Source organism: Rhincodon typus, chromosome 1 (assembly GCF_021869965.1).
Source record: "Rhincodon typus isolate 14 chromosome 1, sRhiTyp1.1, whole genome shotgun sequence".
Taxonomy (NCBI): domain Eukaryota; kingdom Metazoa; phylum Chordata; class Chondrichthyes; order Orectolobiformes; family Rhincodontidae; genus Rhincodon; species Rhincodon typus.
Window position 1 is genome coordinate 28,367,782 of NC_063332.1, and position 22,157 is coordinate 28,389,938.

Genomic DNA, 22,157 nt, shown 5'->3' on the forward strand with positions numbered 1-22,157 from the left:
GACACGACCAATACTCACTCATCTCAATCCACATGGACAAGGAGAACCACGACTTCGACTGGGACAACACCAAGATCCTGGGACAGGCTAGGCAGAGACAAGCACGAGAATTCCTGGAAGCATGGCACTCCACGAAGCAGGCTATTAATAAACACATTGAACTCGACCCCATATACATTCCACCAGGAAGGAAACTCAGAAGTGAGGCAATCTATCGCAACGGACTCCAGAGTTTAAAAACCAGGTGGGAAAACACACTGACGCTTCATCAGAGGCTGCACTGAGGATGTTACCAAGCACGGTAACGAAACGTCTGTGGAACAACAAACCAGCTCGGTGAGCCAACCAACCTCAATAAAGTTTGTCTCAGAAATGGTGACCATGAAATTATAATTGATTTTTGTAAAAACCCATCATGTTCACTAATGTCATTAGGGAAGGAAAACTTACATCCTTACCCAGTCTGGCCTACATGTGGCTCCAAACCTGCTGCAATGTGGTTGACTCTTAACTGCCCTCTGGAATAGCTAGTAAGCCACTCAGTTTCAAGAAAAATTATAGGTAGGCAATAAATGCTGACCTTGACAACAAAATTCATAGCCAATGAAAGAATAAAGGAAAAATACTGTTATAAACACCCAGCTACTACTTCATAAATAATGAGTTCCAGCAGTTTTAAAGACAGATGTTAGACCAACTGGCCTATAGTTTACTCCTTTCTGTCTTCCTCCTTTCTTAATTAGTGGTGTTCTTTGTATGTTTTCCAATCTGTTAGGACTTTTTCAGAACCTAGAGAATTTTGGAAGTTTAAATCAATGCATCCACCATCTCTGAAGCAATCTTTTAAAGACGTTATGAAGCAGTCCATCAGCTCTAGCAATTTGTCAGCCTTTACTTCTATTAGTTTCCTTAATATTTTTTCTCTTTTGATTGCGATTTTCTTAAGTTCCTATCCCCGTTTTGCCTCTTGGTATTTTAGTATATTTTATACAAGCTTTTGTGATTTCTACAATAAAGACCAATACAAAATTCTTGTTCAAAATCTCTTAATTTGATACTATCCTTAACTTCCTTAGTTAACCACAGAGGATGCTGTATGTAGAACCTTGCTATGCAAAAATCTACTCCCACATTTCCCGCCTAGAAGAATGATCAAGCTCCACAAGAATTTAATAAGCTGGGAAGTATAAGGGATGGTCTTGAAGTGAAAATTGTTATATAAATACAAGTATCTTCCTTCTTTCTTGTCATAGCAAACATCGGTACAGATATTTTAGTTTCATCAAATTAAAATGATGTCATCCATGGCTTCCACTTCTTTAAGTATCACAAGTCTCAAAACAATTGAAGCTGTGGCAATTTATTAAAGGAACACACAAAAAAAAACCCAAACACCCCTGTAAAGAAACGTAGGTAAGCTTTCCAGTTAGACTAACTGGTAGCCACAGTCTTTCAACAGCGAGTGCAGTAGGCTTTTCCACTTCCATGTTGATTAATTCCCGTCATGTCTCTTTATCAGTATTTTTCCTTTTGCAAAACATTGTCATGGCAGTTCTACTGTAATTGGTGACATTTTTTCCAGTTGATCATTGTGCAGATTTCTTTTTCTTACAAAATTCATTTCACACGCCCCCTCAATATACAATCTTCAATTTGCTATTCATTAAGTTTTCAAGAACAAAAAAAAATCCTGAGTATGCAGTGCGTTCCACCTTCACACTAAAAGATCAATAAGTAAATGACCTTATACTGTACCTAGCTTTCTGCCTCATCAACCCCCACGCTCATTGCTACTGGTAACAGAATGTGTGGGAACAAGCACAAGAGGGCCATGACAACAGATGTAATCTCTCAAATAAAGCAACTGGAGTTAAAAACAACTATATTACCCTCAGAATGAAATGGGGTCTGAAAGCCTCATTCATTGCCATTTTGCATTTACTTGTGGTACTAGTAGCTGAACAATTGTTTTGCATGCTAAGGTAAATGCTCTATTAGGATAAATAAATACACTTAAAAATATAATCATTATAAATATTGAATACCTGGAACCGTGGTATATGTTAATCTTTGAAGCCTTTGAAAATCCTTCCAAAAACAGATCAAGAATATAAACTGTGAACTGCCAGTGTGGTTGAACCCTGCTTGAAATGTGAAGAAAAAAAAAGCAGTAATTAATTTTAAATTAATGTAACACAACTTATTGAATTTGTTAATTGTACAAAGATACCATTAACTACAATCAAAACATTTTAAAGCCATTAACGTCATTGTCTTTGACATTCAAATAAAGAATTCATTCTGAGTCACTTGGATTATAGCATCATCATAGGGACCTGACTTCGATCAGATATGGTACTTTCAGTTTCAAAAGGCGTGCATCCAAAAGCAGAACTATGCATGTTAGACCCCTGCTTTAACTGCAATGTAGGTGACATTTCTTCGCAGGCATATATTAATCTCAATAATGATCTCAAACACCTGTAGGGAAATTTATTTTTGGCATGGTTTTACATTTTGTTCCATTGGTTATGCAGGCTAGAAACCATGAATCTTATCCTCTGATGTCCTTTACTTTTCACTAGAGCTGTTTTGGAACCACTCCATTCCACAATTTGGCTGCTGGGCATATCTTCCATAGTTTTGGTGTGAATAAAATTTTGTCTTTTTGCACTGTCTGATGATGAATCACTAGAAATTGGCAATTTTTGGGGCTTTTTGGTAGTCTCAGTGATCTTGGTCCCTGTTACAACATTAGACATTTTTGTTCCCTAAAGCAAATAAACAACATGCTGTTGCTCTGAAGTCATGGTGGAACCAGGGGTTTATTTGCACTACTTAAGTGCACATGCACAGATTGCATTTCTGGTGATGAAGACCTGGATCTTCATGGAATTAGGGAAACTCCACGGAGGGACAAAAATAGCGGCCTGGACCGGATTCTGGGCCGCTTAACACCATCATGGCTTTCCAATTTTCACAGTGCTATTTAAGAGTGTGATATAGTTTAGGCTGTGAGCATACATCCTGCAGTCCAACCTGGCAAACTCCACTGAGGAGTAAGGCACATCCTAGTGGTCTGCAATTTTTGTGGAGATGGACCAACTTTTGAAAGACTCACAGTTCATGGCCCGTCAGTGGTATTATGAGCAATAGGGTTAGGATCAGGAAACCTTTAGAAAGGAAAGTTCTAAAGATCTAACCCATTCCCTCCATATCAAGCAAAGCCTCCTACCAACCATCATGGCACCTTACACCCCCATGCCAACGTTTGTCCCTCCACCCAAGCTTCAATGAGCATCTTGGCTGATAGCTCAGACATCCAGGTGCTAAAACTGATCAGATGGAAGGAAAATCTTTGCTTAATTGACAGCTCAGGTTGGCTGATCTATTTTCTCTATACTATAATATCTACCCTGACAATCACACAATGCTTATTTACACAAGGGTTGAAACATTGACATCATAAACTATTGCAAGCATTTGTAGTTTGAGTTTTGGTGTCAGAAAAGTGATTGTCTTACACACCACATCAAATACATGCCATGATTTACAGTAATTTCCATCCATTTCAGTTATAGAGTCATTGAGCTGCATTTCATGGAAGCATACTGCATACTATCCAAATCATTTATATAAATTGCAAAAAGCAGTGGACCCAGCACCAATCCTTGTGGCACACCGCTGGTCACAGGCCTCCAGTCTTCCAATTAACAATAAAGCTAGATATGAGGAGAAAATCACATTGTGAAATGTCATCTTCTTTTCATTTTCTGTCTCTCCCCAAATCATGCACTATTATCCAATTGAGACTATGGTCCCCTGACCAATTCATAGGTTTCAATGTGTACTGGTCACGAGAAGATAATTAGGCCCTCGGGTGACTTCTCATGGTGGAGGTGCTTTTCTGACCCCCACATATTGGTAGCACATGGGCATTAGAATTGAATTTCAGGCAGCGTAAGTGTTAAGCTGTGTAATAACCACCTTGTGACATAAAAAGTGCACAGCACTAAGATACTGCAGCAAGGTAACTAGTGAGGCTTAAGTTCACCATCAAGTTTTAATTTAAAATCTTTTTGTATTTCAAGTGCATCATGTAGTGACTTTAGTTTTTACAAGTGCCGGTCCTATGCTGTCAGTTACAAGCTGAATGTAACATTGCTAAGGCTCGCTAAGATCTACTGCAGCACAGACTTGTTTTTAAGCTGATCTTTTGGACCACTGATTGCAGGAAGTATTGGCGTGTAGCCATTACACAAAGTGTACACTTAGGAAACCTGGCGCCACTAGTTCACTATATAAGTGCATTTAGTAATCATTAGTTTCGCCAAATGATCACCAGCAATGCTCTATATGACTCAGCTTCAAATGGGTCAACTTGGCTTCCAAAGTAATTACCACAAAATATAGTTAGACTCATAATTTGGAGATATTTGAGCCAAACCCTAGCTTTAACTGATATAATAACAGAAAACACTGTGAATACACAGATCATCTGTGCAGAGACAACAGGATGATTTGGGTCAATGATCTTTGATTGGTTCTTCTTCACACTGGAGCATGGGATTCTAATGTCCATGTGCGAGGGTAGATTTAAGGATACTAACCCTCCAGTATTGCCTTGGAACCTCCAGAAGTTAAACAAAATAATCTGACCCAATTCTGAGAAACTGAGAAGGCAAATCAAAGGGATTTTAAAAAGAGATAACAAGGTGTAGAGCTGGATGAACACAGCAGGCCAAGCAGCATTAGAGGAGCAGGAAAGCTGACATTTCGGGTCTAGATTTTAAAAAGAAATGTTTTTTTTCTTCTTCGAACATTCTTTCTTACTTATGCATATGCTGTCAGAGAAGGTGGAGGCAGGAGGTCATGTGATGAAACTTCCAGGAATACATGCAAGCAGAGTTGATAACCCAGGTCAGACAAGATCTCAGTTTAACATCTCATTTGCAAGATGACACTTCCAAATGTACAACTTCCTCTGAGTGAGGATCTGCTGTATTGACCTCTAAGTGCACCTGTTTTTAGCAGGCTAAGCACTGGGTTGTTATCATGGAAATATGGATTACAACTTCTTGTCATTTAATTAATAAGTATAGAGAGGTATAGTAATCTTTTGTAAGAATGCAGCAATGGACTGCACCAGATTCTAGAAGAACATTGGAGCCAAGATAAAAGGGCAACATGGATTTGCTAAGATCAATTTGCGGTCAAGCAGCTATACATAGAAGAAAAATCTAATAAAGTCTACTGATAATTCAAAAACAAAGTTGACCAAAATAAAACAGTAATTTGAATTAATTAACTTTGAATTTAAGAAGAGTAGGCCTGAAAGATTATAGGTTAAGGTTTGAGGGAGTAAATGAAAATTATTTGCAGTGATTAATGTAGAAGGGGCATACATTTAGGATTACTACTGGAAGAGGAGTATAGAATCCTTTACATATAACAGATTATTATAGGCTTTGGAAAGGGTGCAAAAGAACTTCACCAAGATATTGCCTGTAATGGAGTGCATTTGCTGTGCGGAGAGGTTGGCAAACATGGATTGTTTTCACTACAGCATTAAAGGCTGAGGGGGGAAGGTACAATCTGCAAAAAATACATGAAATTATTAGAGGCATGGATAGGGTGGATAGTCAGAGTCTTTTCCCCAGGGTGGAAATATCAAATGTTAGAGTGCATAGGTTTAAGGTGAGAAGGAAAAGTTTAAGGTAGATGTGTGAGGCAAGTGTTTTACCCAGGGGGTGATAGGCGCCTGGAATGTGCTGCTACGGCAAGTGGTAGACGCGGAAATATTAGCAAAGTTTAAGAGATATTTGGACAGGCTCATGAGAAAGCATGGAAAAGAAGAATACAGCCCTTGCGCAGTCAGATGGGAAAGGTTAGAACAGCATCATGGTCAGCACAGACATGGTGGGCTGAAGGGCCTTTTCCTGTGCTGTACTGTTCTATGTTCTACTCTCTTCCCTTTTATATACTTATAGTAGCTATGGCTATTCATTTTTTATATTTTGCTCTAGTTTTCTTTCATAATTTACCTTTGCACTTTCTATGACTTTTTTAGTAACTCTTTGTTGATATTTTAAAACAAATACTAACCTTTAGGGTTCCTCAAGACATTTTAAGGGCTACATTTTCATTCTTGCTACTCATTTATTAAGTGATGTTAAGATCGTATGTCATAGGAACAGAAGCAGGCCATTCAGCCTAATGAGTCTGCTCTGCCATTCAATGAGATCATGGCTGATCTGACAATCTTCAACTCCACTTTCCTGCCTTTTCCCTATATTCCTTGATTCCCTTATTAATTAAAAATCTATCTATCCCACCCTTTAATATACTTAATGATCTAGTCTTGACTGTCCTTTACAGCAAAGGATTCCACAGATTCACTACTGTCAGAGAAGAAATTTCTCCTCATTTCTGTCTTAAACGTCCAATCCATTATTCTGAGATTATGAATGATCTTGTACTAGACTCTTCCACAAGGTGAAACAACCTTTTCGTTTCTACCCTGTCAAGTCCCTTAAGAATCTTGTGTGTTTCATTAAGGTTGCCTCTCATTCTTCAAAATTCTAATGAGTAAAGCCGAATCTACTCAACCTCTCCTCCTAAGACAATTCAACCATACATTTGAAATAAAAGCCAACATTCCATATACCCTCTGTTATTACTCAATGTAATTGGCAACTTTGTGATTTACGGACAATAACTCCCAAATGACTGAGATTCGGATTTTATTATCATGTGTAATCAAGTACAGAAGTACAGGAATACAATGAAATGTGTATAATGTGATCACACAAGGCGCCATCTTAGGTACCAATGTACCTTGATGCAGAACAAAAAAATCCCTCTGCTACCTCAGCTCACTTGCTCCTTAACATGTGTTCAGTAAACTCAAGTCTTCAACATTGTTCTGTTTCTGGGGGTTTTCTTATAGGAAACTTAGGACTTCTTCTCAGTTCTGTCCTGAACGTTTTGAAGACTGCTCAGCTAACAACACATCTGATGTTACAGATCTTTTCCCTCTGACTGAAACCCCAGATACTATCTGACTTCTTCTCGATGGTTCTGACTTTCTGTTACTGGCATCTTGTTGCTCAGCAATAGCATTTTCTTTCTGTTCTACCTTTTGTTTTCATGCACTGAACTATTCACTGGCAGTGTTCTAAAGACCTCATTTAAATGTCTAATAGTCACATGTACCTAAGTACAATGAAAAGCTTTGTTTGCAAGCAGTACAGGCAGATCATAGCAAGCAATGACATATAGATCTTAAGGTGCTTAGACAGAGTGAGGCATACAAGTTACACACGCAGGAGGTACGTGAAGCAAGACCAACATTAACAAGATCAACATTATTTGGAGTCTAATAACTGGCAGGGAACAAGGTATTCTTGAACCTGTTGGTGCGTGTGGTCAAGCTTCTGCATCTTCTGACTGACAGAAGAGGTTGCAGGTTGTATGCTTTCCAACTTTTTATCTCACACACACATCAAATTTGAAGCTATACATCATTCTTATCATTTGAATCCAAGCTCTCAAATAATAATAATATATTGTGAACCTTTATCACACTGTTTTTATAATTTCTAGCTGGCTTCCAATGGTGCACCTTCACTATGAGGTCATTAGTTAATCTGATTGAGCAATACCAGATCTAATATACCTTGTTCTCTGGTCCACTCCAGAACATGCTGACTAAGAAATTATCCCCAAAATATTCTATGAACTCCTTCTCTATGCCATTTTTATCCATTTGATTTTTTCCAGACTTTATGTACATTAAAATCTTCCGTGATTATTATTCCATGTACCTTTCTAACAAGCTCCCATTATTTCTTCCTTAATGCTCTATTCTTCTCTGTGATAAGTTTTAGGAAGCCTACATATCACTGCCTCAAATGCTTTCATGCTTTTATCATTTCTCATCTTTACTACCCAAACTACTTCTCCATCCTTCTTTCTTGAACTTAGATCATCTGTCTCTACCGTGCTGATCAAGAGAAATAACATGCCCTTCGATCCTGCAAGTTGCTCCACCATTTTGTAAGATCATGGCTTATCTGTTTGCATTCCAAATTCCATATGCCCAGCTACTCCTGATGGTATACAATGACACTATTTCCACTGTTTTCTGAGGCAGACAGTTCCAAAGCCACGCAATCCACTAAAATGATCCCCTTATCCAGGTTCTAAAAATCCCTCATTATAAAACACTGTCCCCTCGTTCTGGACACACCCAAAAGAGGAAATATTCTTTCCATGTCCAACTTGTCACTACTATTCAGGATCTTATAAAAGAATAGTTGCCACAGTCCCAGAGGACCATATGGCTGTTCTCTCATTAGAGAGAGAGATGACCAGTGATGGTTTAACCTGAAGGACACCAAAGGTGAGGACAAGATTGAGAAGGCTAGACCTTCCTAGTAACCTCAGCCAGTACAGGAATTAAATCTGCATTGTTGGGATCACTCTGCATTGCATCCAACTAAATAAATCTTATTTTGTGCAAGAACGTTTTTGCATCTTGACAAATACTGTGTTGAAATCCAGAAATAGTACATCAACAGGCTTCCCTTTACATGTTCCTCCTTAAAAGAACTCGACCACTGAGGGGGGGAAGTTGCGGTCCTTGAAAAACGAGGACATCTGAGATGTCTCCCAAAATCCACAAACCTGACTGCCGTCAATCGCCTCAACCTCTCCACCGCTCTCACCCACTCCAACCTCTCCCCCACAGAACATGCAGCCTCCGCTCCAATCCCAACCTCACCATAAAACCCACGGACAAGGGAGGCGTAGTTGTAGTATGGTGCACTGACATCGCCGAGGCCAGGCGCCAACTCTCCGACACCTCCTCCTACCGCCCCCTTGATCATGACCCCACCCCCGACCACCAAACCATTATCTCCCAAACCATCCACAACCTCATCACCTCAGGTGACCTCCCACCCACAGCCTCCAACCTCATCGTTCCCCAACCCCACACCGCCCACTTCTATCTCCTTCCCAAAATCCACAAACCTGACTGCCCTCCCTAACCTGTCCTTCCTCCTACCTGTCCCCTCCTCCCACCTCAAGCCCCACCCCCATCTCCTACCTACTAACCTCATCCCGCCCCCTTGACCTGTCCGTCCTCCCTGGACTGACCTATCTCCTCCCTAACTCACCATCTACACTCACCTTTACTGGCTCCATCCCCGCCTCTTTGACCTGTCTGTCTCCTCTCCACCTATCTTCTCCTCTATCCATCTTCTATCCGCCTCCCCCTCTCTCCCTATTTATTTCAGAATCCCCTTCCCCTCCCGCATTTCTGAAGAAGGGTCTAGGCCCGAAACATCAGCCTTCCTGCTCCTCTGATGCTGCTTGGTCTGCTGTGTTCATCCAGCTCTACAACTTGTTATCTCAGATTCTCCAGCATCTGCAGTTCCTACTGTCTCTTAAGCTAACTGTATCCTGATTAATTAATTAATAGAGCCTGGGATAGTGGAAGTACAAAGGATAAAAAGGCAAGAGTTCTTAGAACGTGTTCAGGAAAACATACTACAGCAACATATTTTTAGTCCAATGAGAAAGAAAGCACTGCTAGATCTTCTTCCTAGAAATAAGGTGGATCAAGTGTTAATATGTGAATGTTAGGGGACAGTTATCATTCTATCAGAGGTTTAGGTTGGGTCTGGAAAAGGACAAGGCACAATCCAATGGAAACACAAGGAAACATTTTTCAAGCAGCAAGTGATTAGGATCTGGAATGTACTACTAAGAGTGTGGTTAAGGCAGTTTCAACAGGGCAGGTGGTAGTGTAGTGATAATGTCACTGAACTAGTAATCAATAGTCCCAGGCTAATGGAATTGGGACATAGCTCAAACCCCCACCAAGGCAAATAGTTAAAATTTGAATTCTATTAAAAAAAGGAATTAAAACAACATCGGTATAATGGCATTGCTGGTGAAAGAATAGCACATTTTCCTAATTACTATCAGTTCTAGAGCAGAATCACTGGACTTGAAAGGTTAACTCTGTTTTCTCCCCACAGATACCTGCTGAGTTTCTCTAGCAATTTATGTTTATGTTTCAGATTTCCAGCATCTGTTGTTCTTTGTTTTAGTTTACACTCTCAAAAGGATTTATTTCAGCTCTTAATCTCTACTAATACAAACAAAACATTACAATTACCAATAAAATTAATGGGGTTTAGAAGATAAATGTGCAAAATATTCACCAACCAATCACTCACTATTTCTTTGTGACATCCCCTTTTAATTTTATCCCAACGTAGCTTAAGGTATGGGGGATGTCACAGAACTGAACAGCTGCTGGCTCTCTAAACCCTCTTGTCCAGCTTTTCAACTTCTGCTCTCCCGGAGGCTGACAAAATTAGAAAAAAAAGGAGCACTTTCCTCTCTTTCTCAGTGAATTCCCCTCCTCACTAAACTCACTGGTTTACATTTTGTTGCAGTTGCTCTCTGTCAATGATAAACTTAAAAATCTCCACCAATAAACTTACCATGAAATGACATAACAATGCTAAATGGCCTCCTTCTGTGTTGTACTCATTCTACGAATCACTTGTTGAATTGTAGCAATAGTAGAAGAATTCCACCATTAACCTGTAAATTGTTGATGATCTCTTAATTAATGTTCATGGAGGTTCTTCCTGTTAAATGTATGTTCAGGTATTGAAGCTAAGAGATGGCATTCACTGAAGTTTTGAGCTCCAAAATAGAACAAGAACAAAGAGAATTACAGCACAGAAACAGGTCCTTCGGCCCTCCAAGCCTGCGCCAATCCAGATCCTCTATATAAAACCTGTCGCCTATTTTCCAAGGACCTGTATCCCTCTGCTCCCTGCCCATTCATGTATCTGTCTATGGAAATGGCAGGACATCTCAAACTACTCATGTAGGCTGATTGACACTATGATCTTGCTATGCACACCTCTTGGGAGTATTCAACTGAATGTGTTCACGTACATTCTAAACACTACTTTGGACATCTTAGGCTATTCATGGTGCTCAAAATAAGGAGCCCAAATCCTCAGCCACAGTATTCTGGATGCTAATGTTTCATATATCCTACACACAGATATCCTGTCTTATCTGCTGATCAATTTATTTTTAATTTTGATACAAATCTTTCTCAAGATTGATTTAGAACCTTACAAAACATAAGTCTGATACTACCCAGAAACAAAGCAGTTCAAAGTAAGAATACATATTATTCTTTGTCTCTAAATCATTGAGAGTAGAAACCCTAAAGTAGCTTTTCGAAATTGCTATTTATTCACCCAACCTACTTCAATTCCTGACATTTATCTTCAGGCAGAAGGGTGGCAACATTTAGTTTTATTTAAAGTTGGGTAGATGAGACCACATATTGTTCTTTGCATTTTGTGTCTTTTCTTTCCCCAGGCATAAAAAGTTCCAAGTTCAGCAACACCCTGACATAATAAAGCACAAAGTAATACAGCTCAATACCTGACAAACTTCAGTCAGTGGGAATCATTTTATAGGTTATGTGCTTCTGCTTCAGATTTCCATCCCTTCTCAAAGTACTGACTCATGCAGGTGTGCTTCCATGACCATGAACCATTCTCTCACAATTGGCTTGACATACAAATTTGTGTAAAGTTAGATAACAAATGACAATAGATCATTCAAACGTCACATCTTCACTCAACTAGATTCTAACTACACCCAATGTCACTCACTTGAATATTTTCCAGGAGGTCCTAGTGATTAAGGCCAGCAATCTTGACAGATTTTATACTCTCTTCATAAATTTAGATTTTTAAGACATTTAAAACATATTTCTTAAGGAAAGCAAATTCCTTCTCTTCAACTGTATGCTTTATGTGCGGTGCATCAATGGAGTCTCATTTTCTCCCATGTTGCAATCAATGCTACTCTCAATTACCCATTGATAGTTTATAATTGCAATTCACAATTCTGTACGCTTAAGCTTCTCCAGTTTTGCCCCTGTAATCATTCCCTTCACATTTGCAACCATTCTTGTTGCTTATCTGCTTCCTTTTTCTAATGCATGTATAGGTTTTGTAAATGTGGACAGTAGGAGTAAACTCAAGACCTTAGATCTGATTTGATTTTGCAATGTTCCGCCAATATATTTCAATATGCCGGCTATTTATCTCACTGGTCTGCATAATGAAAATGATGATAAATTGCAACAGCAGAGAAATTTAAGAGTTTATCTCCAAAAATCACTAAAAATTTGTAAATAAGTACAAAAGAATCATTAAAAAGGAATATTAGTTATTATAATAAAACACAAAAATCCAGGTGCTGGCGATCTGAACCAAAAACAGAAATTGCTGGAGGATAAGCTTTAAACTTAGTTTTTACTTCAAGGGGACGGTTACAATTATACAGGAAGTCCCCAGGTTACGAATGGGTTCTGTACTTGAGTAACTTGCTGGTAAGTTGGACGTTTATAAATCGGGGACATCTGAATAAAATTCTGGTAAGACCGCACCTAGAGTACAGTTCTCAGAAAAATTATATTGGCCTCAGAATGGATGCAGCACAGATATGCAGGATGATACCAGGGTTAAAATGGTTAAGTTAAAAGGCCAGGTTGCAACTCTAAGAAACAAAGTGCTGGAGACACTCAGCAGGTCTGGCAGCATCTGTAGAGAGAGAAAAACAGAGTTAACAGTTCGAGCCCAGTGACCCTTCGTAAGAACTGAAAACAGCCAGGAAAGGACCTTCTAATCTCTATTTGTTCACAAGATGCAGACATCACTGGCCAGGCCAGCATTTACTGCCCTTCCCTAATTGCCCAGAGGCCAGTTAAGATTCTGTCGGTCTGAAGTCATATGTAGATATGAGTGGACATATTTCAACCAGATAAGTTTTTTTTTACAACAATCAACAGAGTTTACTACCTTTATATTCCAGATTGTTTTGTTTTATTGAATTCAAATTTCACCAACTGCCATGTGAGGATTTGACCCCATGTCCCCAGATCAATAACCTGGAGTTCTGGATTACTAGTCCAGTGACATTACCACTATACAATCACCTCCCCCATGCCTGCAGCATTAACAAAATCAGTGTGTGCAGTGTGCAGACTGCAGATACCTAACCCCTCTAGCTCTAGTTCCTAGGTGATCACTGTCAGGAACTGAAAATAAAATGCCGATCTGGAGACATTCAGGGAAATACTGTCTGGCAAGATCAGAGTTGGCCAATGATAAGAGGCTGGAGGGATGCTTTTCTCAGCCACCACGTACAGAGCAAACAAAGATTTGAATCTGGTCAAATCTACACTGGCAAAATAGTAGTAAGAACACAGCAACAGGAATAGGCCATGCAGTCCTTTGAGCCTGTTTTGCCATTCAGTTAGATCATGGCTGATTTGTGGCCTAAATCCATATGCCTGCCTTTGGCCCATTTCCCTTAATATCCCTGCACACCAAGATCTAGAACATTAATTGTCAGCAGCACCACTACTGAGTATGTAGTGTCACGTAGGTCATCTAGGAAATTCTGTCTCACTGGTCATAGGTTCTCCCTGTGGCCGATGAGCTCAACCCTGGAGCTACATCTCTAACCACACATCTGGCAGATGCGTCCAGAAGGTGGAATTGGTCCTTGGCTTTGAAATCGCACACATTCCTTTCTTGGGTTCCTTTACTATACGTCCTCTTACTGATAGTTGTTCTCAAAGATCAGTATCCCTTCATACATGAGCTTCCTCCTAATTGATTTCGTCTGAATAAGGATCTTCTGTGTATAGACATCTGTGTTGCATTTCTTGAGGGAAGCCTTCAGAATGTCTTTGAAAATCTTTGTTTATCCTCCTCTTGTTCAAGTGCCTTCCTTGAGCTGGGCAAAATGATTTGCTTTGGTAGTCATTGATAGATCATTAATATTTATATGTATTATATATATATATAAAATAAAAAGCAAGAGTCCCTGAGGTACTCCACTCCAAACCTTCCTCAGCCCCAAAAAATATCCATTGACCACTACTCTCTTTCTTATTACTCAGCGTATTTTGTATCCACATTGCTACTGTCCCTTTTATTCCATAAGCTATAACAATTCTTACAGGTTTGTTGTGTTCCACTATATCAAATACCTTCAGGAAAGTAATGTATACCACATCGACAGCATTACTCTCCTTGACCCTTTCTGTTAGCTCTTCAGTGAGTTAGTTAAATAAAACTTCCCTTTTAGAAATCCATGCTGATGTTTCTCAAATCAACTCACCTTTTCCATGTGACAACTAATTCTATTCCAAATGATCGTTTCTAGAAATGAGGGGATGGTGGTGAGCTGCCTTCTTGAATTGATGCAGTTGCTGGGCTGTAAGGGATACCCATAGTGCTGTTAGGAAGGCTGTTCAGGATCTTACCCTGTGACAATAAAGGAACAGCGATATACTTCCAAGTCAGGAAGGTGTGGGATCTACAGAGAAACTTGCAGGTGGTGGTGTTCTCATGTATTTCTGCTTTTATCCTTCTAGCTGGTAGAGGTTGCGGGTTTGGAAGGTGCTGTCAATGGTTGAATGAGATGAATGAGGATGGTGAGTTATTGCTGTGCATCTTGCAGTTGGTACAGATACTGTAACTGTGTGTCAGTAATAAGGGGAGTGAATGTTTAAGGTGGCAGTTGGTGTGCCACTTAAAAGGCTGCTCTGGACTGGATGTATCAAGCCTTTTGAGTGTTGCTGGAACTGTATATATCCAAGTAAGCGAGGAATAGTCTGTATACACTCCCAACCAGTGCCTTAGAGATGGTGTTCGGATATTTGGGAGGCAAGACGTGAGTTACTTGCTGCAGAATCTGACCTGTTCTTGTAGCCACAGTATTTATATGGCTGATCCAGTTCAGTTACTCACCAATGCAATCCCAGGATGTTTATGGAGGTGGTAATGGTACCAGCAATGATAGCTGAAAGTTAAAAGGCAATGTTTAGATTCTCTGTTGTTGGACATGCTCATTACCTGGCACCCATGTATTGCCAATGTTACCTGTCACTTATCAGATCAACCCTAGATCAAACTTGTCCAGGTCTTACTGCATATGGACACAGACTGCTTTAGTATTAGAGGTGTTGTGAATGGTGCAGAGCATCAGTAAACATCCTGACTTCTGACCTTATGATGTAGAGAAGGTCATTAAGGAAGCAGCTGAAGATAGTTTGACTTAGTATATTAATTTGAAGAACTCATGCATTGATGTCTTGGGGCCAAGGTAGCTGACCTCCAACAACTACAACCATCTTCCGTTGTGCCAGATATGGCTCCAACCAGCACAGTGTTAAAGGACAGTTCAAATGCATCAATGGCAGATGTAATTATTGCAAAAACCTGTCTGTTCTGTACACCTGAAAAGATCATAACTGACAATGGGCTATAATATACAAACAAAGCTTTTACCTGCATACCTAATAAGGCATGAACCATTTGACAGCCTTACAACATTAACCTGGATCCAGTGGTACCACCAAACAAATGGTTCATGCTATTAAAGCATTATCATGAGGTGCAGGGGGATGAAAGAGAATTTTCATTTTACAATGCTGCACCTAAGACCTGCATATTTGGATACAGTGTTACTATCAGCAGCAAAGATCACGTTTGTAAGGAAATTTAGGATAACACTGTCAAGCATCACTGTCCAAGTTCATTAAAAAATGCTTTCTTCACTACCTTGTCTACCTGTGACCCCACTTTCAAGGAACTATGAACCTGTACCCCAAGGTCTCTTTGTTCAGCAACACTCCCCAAGACCTTACTACTAAATGTTTAAGTCCTGATCTGATTTTCCTTACCAAAATGCAGCAAATTAAAAAAGTTTCTTTTGTAGCCAGGTCATCATGTAGGGAATAGGATGATGTGTCCTCCAGGGGACAACCCATGGCTGATGACAAACAGAGAAGGTGGAGAGAAGCCTGCTTGAAGCACTAGCCACATTTTCCTCCCCCTCGTTAATGAACTACTGTGAAATGGCTACCTCCAGGTAGCCAAACCATCCCTCATTGTCTTTGGGGACCTGGAAGCCTACAGAAATGAGCCAGTTAGCCTTCTTCAACAGAATAAAAACCAAAAGAACTGCAGACGCTGTAAATCAGAAACAAAAACAGAAATTGTTGGAAAAGCTCAGCAGGTCTGGCAGCATCTGTGGAGAAAAATCACAGTTAACATTTTGGGTCAAGTAACCCTTCCCCAAAACAGCAGCAGCTTGAGTTCTGAGGAAGAGTCACTCGACCCGAAACGTTAACTCTGATTTCTCTCCGCAGATCCTGCCAGACCTGCTGTGCTTTTCCAGCAATTTCTGTTTTGCTTCTTGAACAGACATTACTAGGCCTATAACAGTCTCAGCTGACTGCTATGTGTGCAAGTAACCCTTTGTCCCGCATCTGGGAAAATAGACTTGAAGTTGGGATGGAACCATGGAACAGGCAACTTCTCAGTCACCAACATAGAAATTTGGATCCACTCAGCTTTATTCCCAGTTTGTAAGTGGTCTTAAAATCCTAGCTAAAAAGTCAATTTTTTGCAATTCAGAAAGTTAGAACTCAATAAACTATTTGTAATCCACTCCAGCACAACACACTATTTGTTCTACAATTACATCTTGTCTTCAGTAACATCAGACATGATTATTACTCACTTTTCCTGGGTAACAGTTTTCCATGAGGTGTGGCTCTATTTAGATAAAATTTTAAATTACTAAAATATCATGTACAGTACTGCTAATGTAATCCATTGCAGATGAGATCAGACATAAAAGTATCAGTCTTTAATTTGGGACAAGGCGTGGTGGAAAAGGGCTCAATTTCAGACTTTGGTTTCTGTATAATATAAAGCAGGGTTTCCTGGAGGCATGATATCCTCAACAGGCCTAGACAAAAATGTAAAAAATGTCATCTGCTATACTATTGGCAAGGCAGTCAGAGATTTTGACATTTGGCGCCAGTGGTTTTCAACTGTTGTTTCAAGTGAATATACATACGTCAGTTTGGGTCCATCCTGACACAGAATAGATAAGAATACTGGAATTTAAATCTGAAACTTCTGACCATAGTGAATTTGGCAGAAAAACTAAGCTAAGGTAGAAGGGCAGCCATGATTGTATTGAATGATGGAGCAAGATGAAATGCCGATATGGCCTACTCCTTTCCCATTTCTTTTATTGTAATGCTCAAAAAGGGGATGTAAGTTGCTTTATTATGAAGAAGTCTTGTCAGAATGAAGAAAAATCTTGGAACTTTGGGTTCATAATTGATCCTATTCCCTAAGTAATGGAAGTTCAATGACTTATTTTGTGTATTATGGTAAGTTCACTGCTGAACCTTGCTCCCTTGTAACTTCCTTAGCTTGAAATGGAATCAGAAAATTGTATAGCACAGACAAGAGCATTTAGAGGACCCTAAATACTCTTGGTTTACTTTATCCTCCCAGTGAATCTTTGCAATTTAATGATATGCTGGACTTTCAATTAGGTCTCTAAAAGTTTTCAAACGGTTCCAAGTTTGTAAACATCGGAGGAGACACTCAACTACTGTGGTTATTAGAAAGCATTCACAGTTTTATTAAACGCATGGTATTTCCACAGTCGCAGGATATTGCTAGATTTTCGGATCTTTATCAAGAATAAGCAGCACAATTTCAGCCTTCACAATATGCACTGTGGATTAATTAATTTCCTTAATCTATCAGTGAAAATCAAAAATACTGCAATGCTATTTGAAGCAGGCAGAGATTTCAAAAATTGCAAAAGGATCAGAGAAATGGTAAAATTCAAAGCAGAAAATATTGAATGGGAAGAAATAGCAAAAGTAAAGATTAACTGACAATATCATTGCTTTTTCAATGCTTATTTAAGACTATTTTCAACTTATTCTGAACAACTGGTGTTCTGTCAACGTCTCCACCTTCTTAACTAAATTACTGCTATCTCACCAGCAAAATAAGAGGTGAACATTTTATTCAAAACAACTATCTCATTCTTCTGTATGTACAAACATGTGCATCTCCTGTTACAGCGCAGTTTCACTTCTACTAAGAAGGATAGAGCATCTACCACCTAGTCCATAAGAAGAGAAAAACAAGTGGGCTACTCAATAGGATCGTGGCTGATCTGTCATTCCTTCCATCTACTTTCTTGCATTTTCCCCCTAACCTTTGCCTCCCCTAATGATCAAGAATCTGTCCATCTTAGTCTTAAATATGCACAAGGAGTCTGCCCCCACAGCTCTCGGCAGCAAGGAGTTCCAAAGACTCTCAGCCTTCAGAGAAGAAATTCCTCCTTATCTCAGTCTTAAATTGGCACCCGTTTATTCTGAGACCATGCATACCTTCTGTGCATGTTCATGTATCTCTTCCACATTAGGTGTAGTAATGGCAATAATATAAGGACAGAAGTTTAGCAGTAAGGCTCAGACAATTACACGAATAAATTTAAAGGGGTTGTGAAAAATTCAGTGGAATTTGATGTTTTGTGATTTGTTGAGACCAAGGAAATAGCATCTTTGGCAGGAATGACAGATCAGATGACTGGCCAGATATAAAGAATGGCAGGGAATGATTAAAAGGTAAATTATGAGGAAAAAATGAGAGTATGAGAGGAAACTAGCTAGAAATATAAAAACAGAGTTCAAGAGTTTCCTCAGATACTTAAAAAGCAAAAGAATAAGTAAAGCGAATGTGACAGTGTGTGTTATAATAGTTAAGGAAAAGGCAGATGAAGTCTGGAATTAAGAATCTAATGGTGACCATGAATCCATTGTCGATTGTCAAAAAAACTCATCTGGTTCACTAATGTCCTTCAGGGAAGGAAACTGCCATCTTCACCTGGTCTGGCCTACATATGACTCCAGACCCACAACAATGTGGTTGACTCTTAACTGCCCTCTGGGCAATTACAGATGGACAATAAATGCTAGCCTAGCCAACGATCCCCTCATTCCATGAATGAGCAAAGAAAGAAATGAACAAATTGAATTAAATTGAATTAGCTTCATTGACGCATATATGCATGAGTACAGTGAAAAGTTTACAAGTTGCCACTTACTGCTCCAGCTTAGGTACAAGAGTACTTAGGTACAGAATCTTGGGTACAAAGCAGAAAAATAAAGAAAACAAAGTTTAAAAAGTTAAATATTACAGTTCTTCTTACTAAAATGTAGAAAAACAAAGAAACATAGCTAATAGCTCAACACCACAGTCTACACGTGCTTGATCATTTTGGTCTCGCATTCCTCACAAAGCGTCCACCTCCCCCACTCCGGGTCCAACCTCATCCCTGCTGCCACCCTGTGCTTCCTGCTCTTGTCGCCTTGCAGGCTGTTCCTGCTCCAACTCTCACCGCCGGCTACCTCATCTCGCACTGGCTTTAGAGGAGACCAATCAGCAACAGGGCTGCTTGTGGGCGATGTTAATGAACCAACTCAATTACCTGGGAACTGTGCATAAAAATTGAGACAGAAGGAGCTGTTGCCACTCAGTGACTCTGTATTTGCAATTCTGAGTGTGTTTTTGTTCTGCCTTCTCTACACAAACAAAAATGTTTCAGTAATGGCTGTAAAACAGGGAGCGGAAACAGGAGAGGAATTTAAGTAAAATTACAACTATTAGGGTAGTGGTACAAAGCAAGCTGATAGATCTGCAAGTTCACAAGCCTCTGGGCTTCATCCTAGGGTCTTAAAAGAGGTAGCTAATTACCATAGTAGATGCATTGACATCAACTTTCCAAAACTACCTCAATTCTGTAAATGTTGTATCAGACTGGAAAGCAGTGAATATAACACCTCTATTCCAGAAGGGAGGAAAACAGTAAACGAGAAATTATAGGCCAGTTAACTTGATATCTGTCAAGGGGAAGGTGTTAGAATACATCTGTTAGGTTAAAGTTGCGCACTTCAAAACACTCAAGAAAATCAGTCAGCATGATTTCCTGAAAGGAAAATCACGTTTAACTAATTTATAAGATTTTTTGAATATATATGTACTGTGAATAAAGGGGAACCTATAGATATATGGTACTTGGATTTCCAGAAGGTACTTGACAAGGCGCTACATTAAAGGTTAATGTCCAAAGTAGGAGCTCATGGTGTATCAGCATTAAAAGAAGATTGGCTGCCTGGCAGAAAGAATGCATAAATAAATCATTTTTGGATTGGCAGGATGTTATAGTGGAGTCCTGCATGGTTTCTCATCCAAAATCTATACTGGGCTCTCAACATTTTAGAATTTACATTAATAACCTAGATAGGGAGGCAAAGGCATGGTAGCTAAATTTGCCAACGACACAAAGATTGGTAGGAAAGTATGCTGTGAAGCAGGCATAAGGACTGAATCTTTTTTTTGGTCAAGTGTCAGTTGAGTTTCATGGTGGGTTTCTCTCCATGATGTCTAAAAAATTTTCATGCCACATCACACCAAACATGCTTCAGAGATAGTAGGAACTACAGATGCTGGAGAATCTGAGATAACAAGGTGTAGAGCTGGATGAACACAGCAGTCTAAGCAGCATCAGAGAAGCAGGAAGGCTGACGTTTGGGCCTCGACCCTTCTTCAGAAAAGAAAACAAAGAAACACAGCTAATAGTTCAACACCACAGTCCACACGTGCTTGATCATTTTGGTCTCGCATTCCTCACAAAGGGTCCACCTTCCCCACTCCGGGTCCAACCTCATCCCTGCTGCCACCCTGCGCTTCCTGCTCTTGTCGCCTTGCAGTCTGTTCCTGCTCCAACTCTCACCGCCAGCTACCTCGTGTCGCACTGGCTTTAGAAGAGACCAATCAGCAATAGGGCTGCTTGTGGGCGATGTTAATGAACCAGCTCAATTACCTGGGAACTGTGCATAAGAATTGAGACAGAAGGAGCTGTTGCCATTCAGTGGCCAAAATGATCAAGCATGTGTGGACTGTGGTGTTGAACTACTAGCTGTGTTTCTTTGTTTTCTTTTCTGAAGAAGGGTCTAGGCCCGAAACGTCAGCCTTCCTGCTCCTCTGATGCTGCTGTGTTCATCCAGCTCTACACCTTGTTATCTCACACCAAACATGCCCCATTAATAACTTGCCTCAACTCTATGGTGTCACTCTGATTCGATTCCAACCCTATTTTGCTACTCACAATACCCAGACCATCTCACCACTGCCAGGATATTTCAGAACGGATTAGAATCCCAGGTGCTGGCACCATATTTAAAAGCTCATTGTGCATCTGGACAAGCACCATCAGACCAGAACTGCTCTGCACAGTTCCTGACATTTGCTCCGGACACAGAACAGAAGGGGAAATTGGTGATCCACATTGCGGGCAGGGACCTGGAGGTCCTGCTGGATGAGGTGGTGCAGAGGTGGGACTTACCCTTCCCCAATAACTGGCAATGGAGACCACAATACCAGATCATGCCAGCCTGGTCCAAATTTTGCGTGCTTGTCAATGTAGTCTCAATCATCTGGAGGAATGCACAGCAATGTGGGAAGAATGTCAATGACCTCCTCCATTTTGTCAGTGCAAGTGCCAGCACCTTTTCTCTGATCCCCTACACTCACTCTCTTTCTGCTATTGTACCCACCTCACCAAGGCTAATGCACCACCACTCATTATTACCTGCAGCATTTTAGTTCACTCGCTGTCACCCACCCCACCCTGACAGCAATGATTCTGCATGTCTCAGTTCTGCCTACTCTCTCATCCAGCCATCGCCTGCACCAAAAATGGTAGTTGGACTATCTACCTTCATCTCCTTTAATACTTCCTTGTCAGCATTGCAATGATAGTTGCCATTGCACCCTGAGATGTAGCACTGAAGTACAGAGTGTACCATGAGGGTTTTAGAGGCTCGCATATGTCAGATTTTAATTTTTGTGGACATGAATTGCATGTAGCTGGTACCTATGCAATATGGATTGGTGTCTGGTATCATTTTGGAGGCCCTTTGGAGAAAGCAGTGAGCTGAAATCACGAGGTACACATGCTGACTTCCACGTTGAGAATTTTCAGTGTATTCTGCTGAATGTTTCCAGCATTTTCTGTTTTTATTTCCAGTACTTTGGTATTGCTCACACATTATAATCTGTAAGTGTTTATGGTGAAGGACATATTCTTCTTTTAAAAGTTCATAATTCTTTGTGAAAACTATATTGAAACACAAACTAAAC

The 22,157-nt window shown here is 40.0% G+C and overlaps 1 protein-coding gene across 4 annotated transcripts in view; it reads right to left on the reverse strand.

Annotated features, from left to right (window-relative positions):
- LOC109914261 (zinc finger and BTB domain-containing protein 7C) overlaps positions 1 to 22,157 on the reverse strand; it is a 188,672-nt gene that overhangs the window by 24,333 nt on the left and 142,182 nt on the right. For 2 of the 4 annotated variants that reach the window (XM_048604251.1, XM_048604239.1), the window contains exon 4: positions 2,046 to 2,141. Coding sequence is in view for 1 of the 4 variants with exons in the window: in XM_048604232.1 (XP_048460189.1) it covers positions 2,046 to 2,144; positions 10,521 to 10,533 (112 nt within the window). In the remaining 3 variants the exon portion in view is untranslated. Of the gene's footprint in view, positions 1 to 2,045; positions 2,145 to 10,520; positions 10,548 to 22,157 lie in introns of those variants that run through there. The other 2 variants (XM_048604232.1, XM_048604246.1) reach the window with 2 other exon arrangements.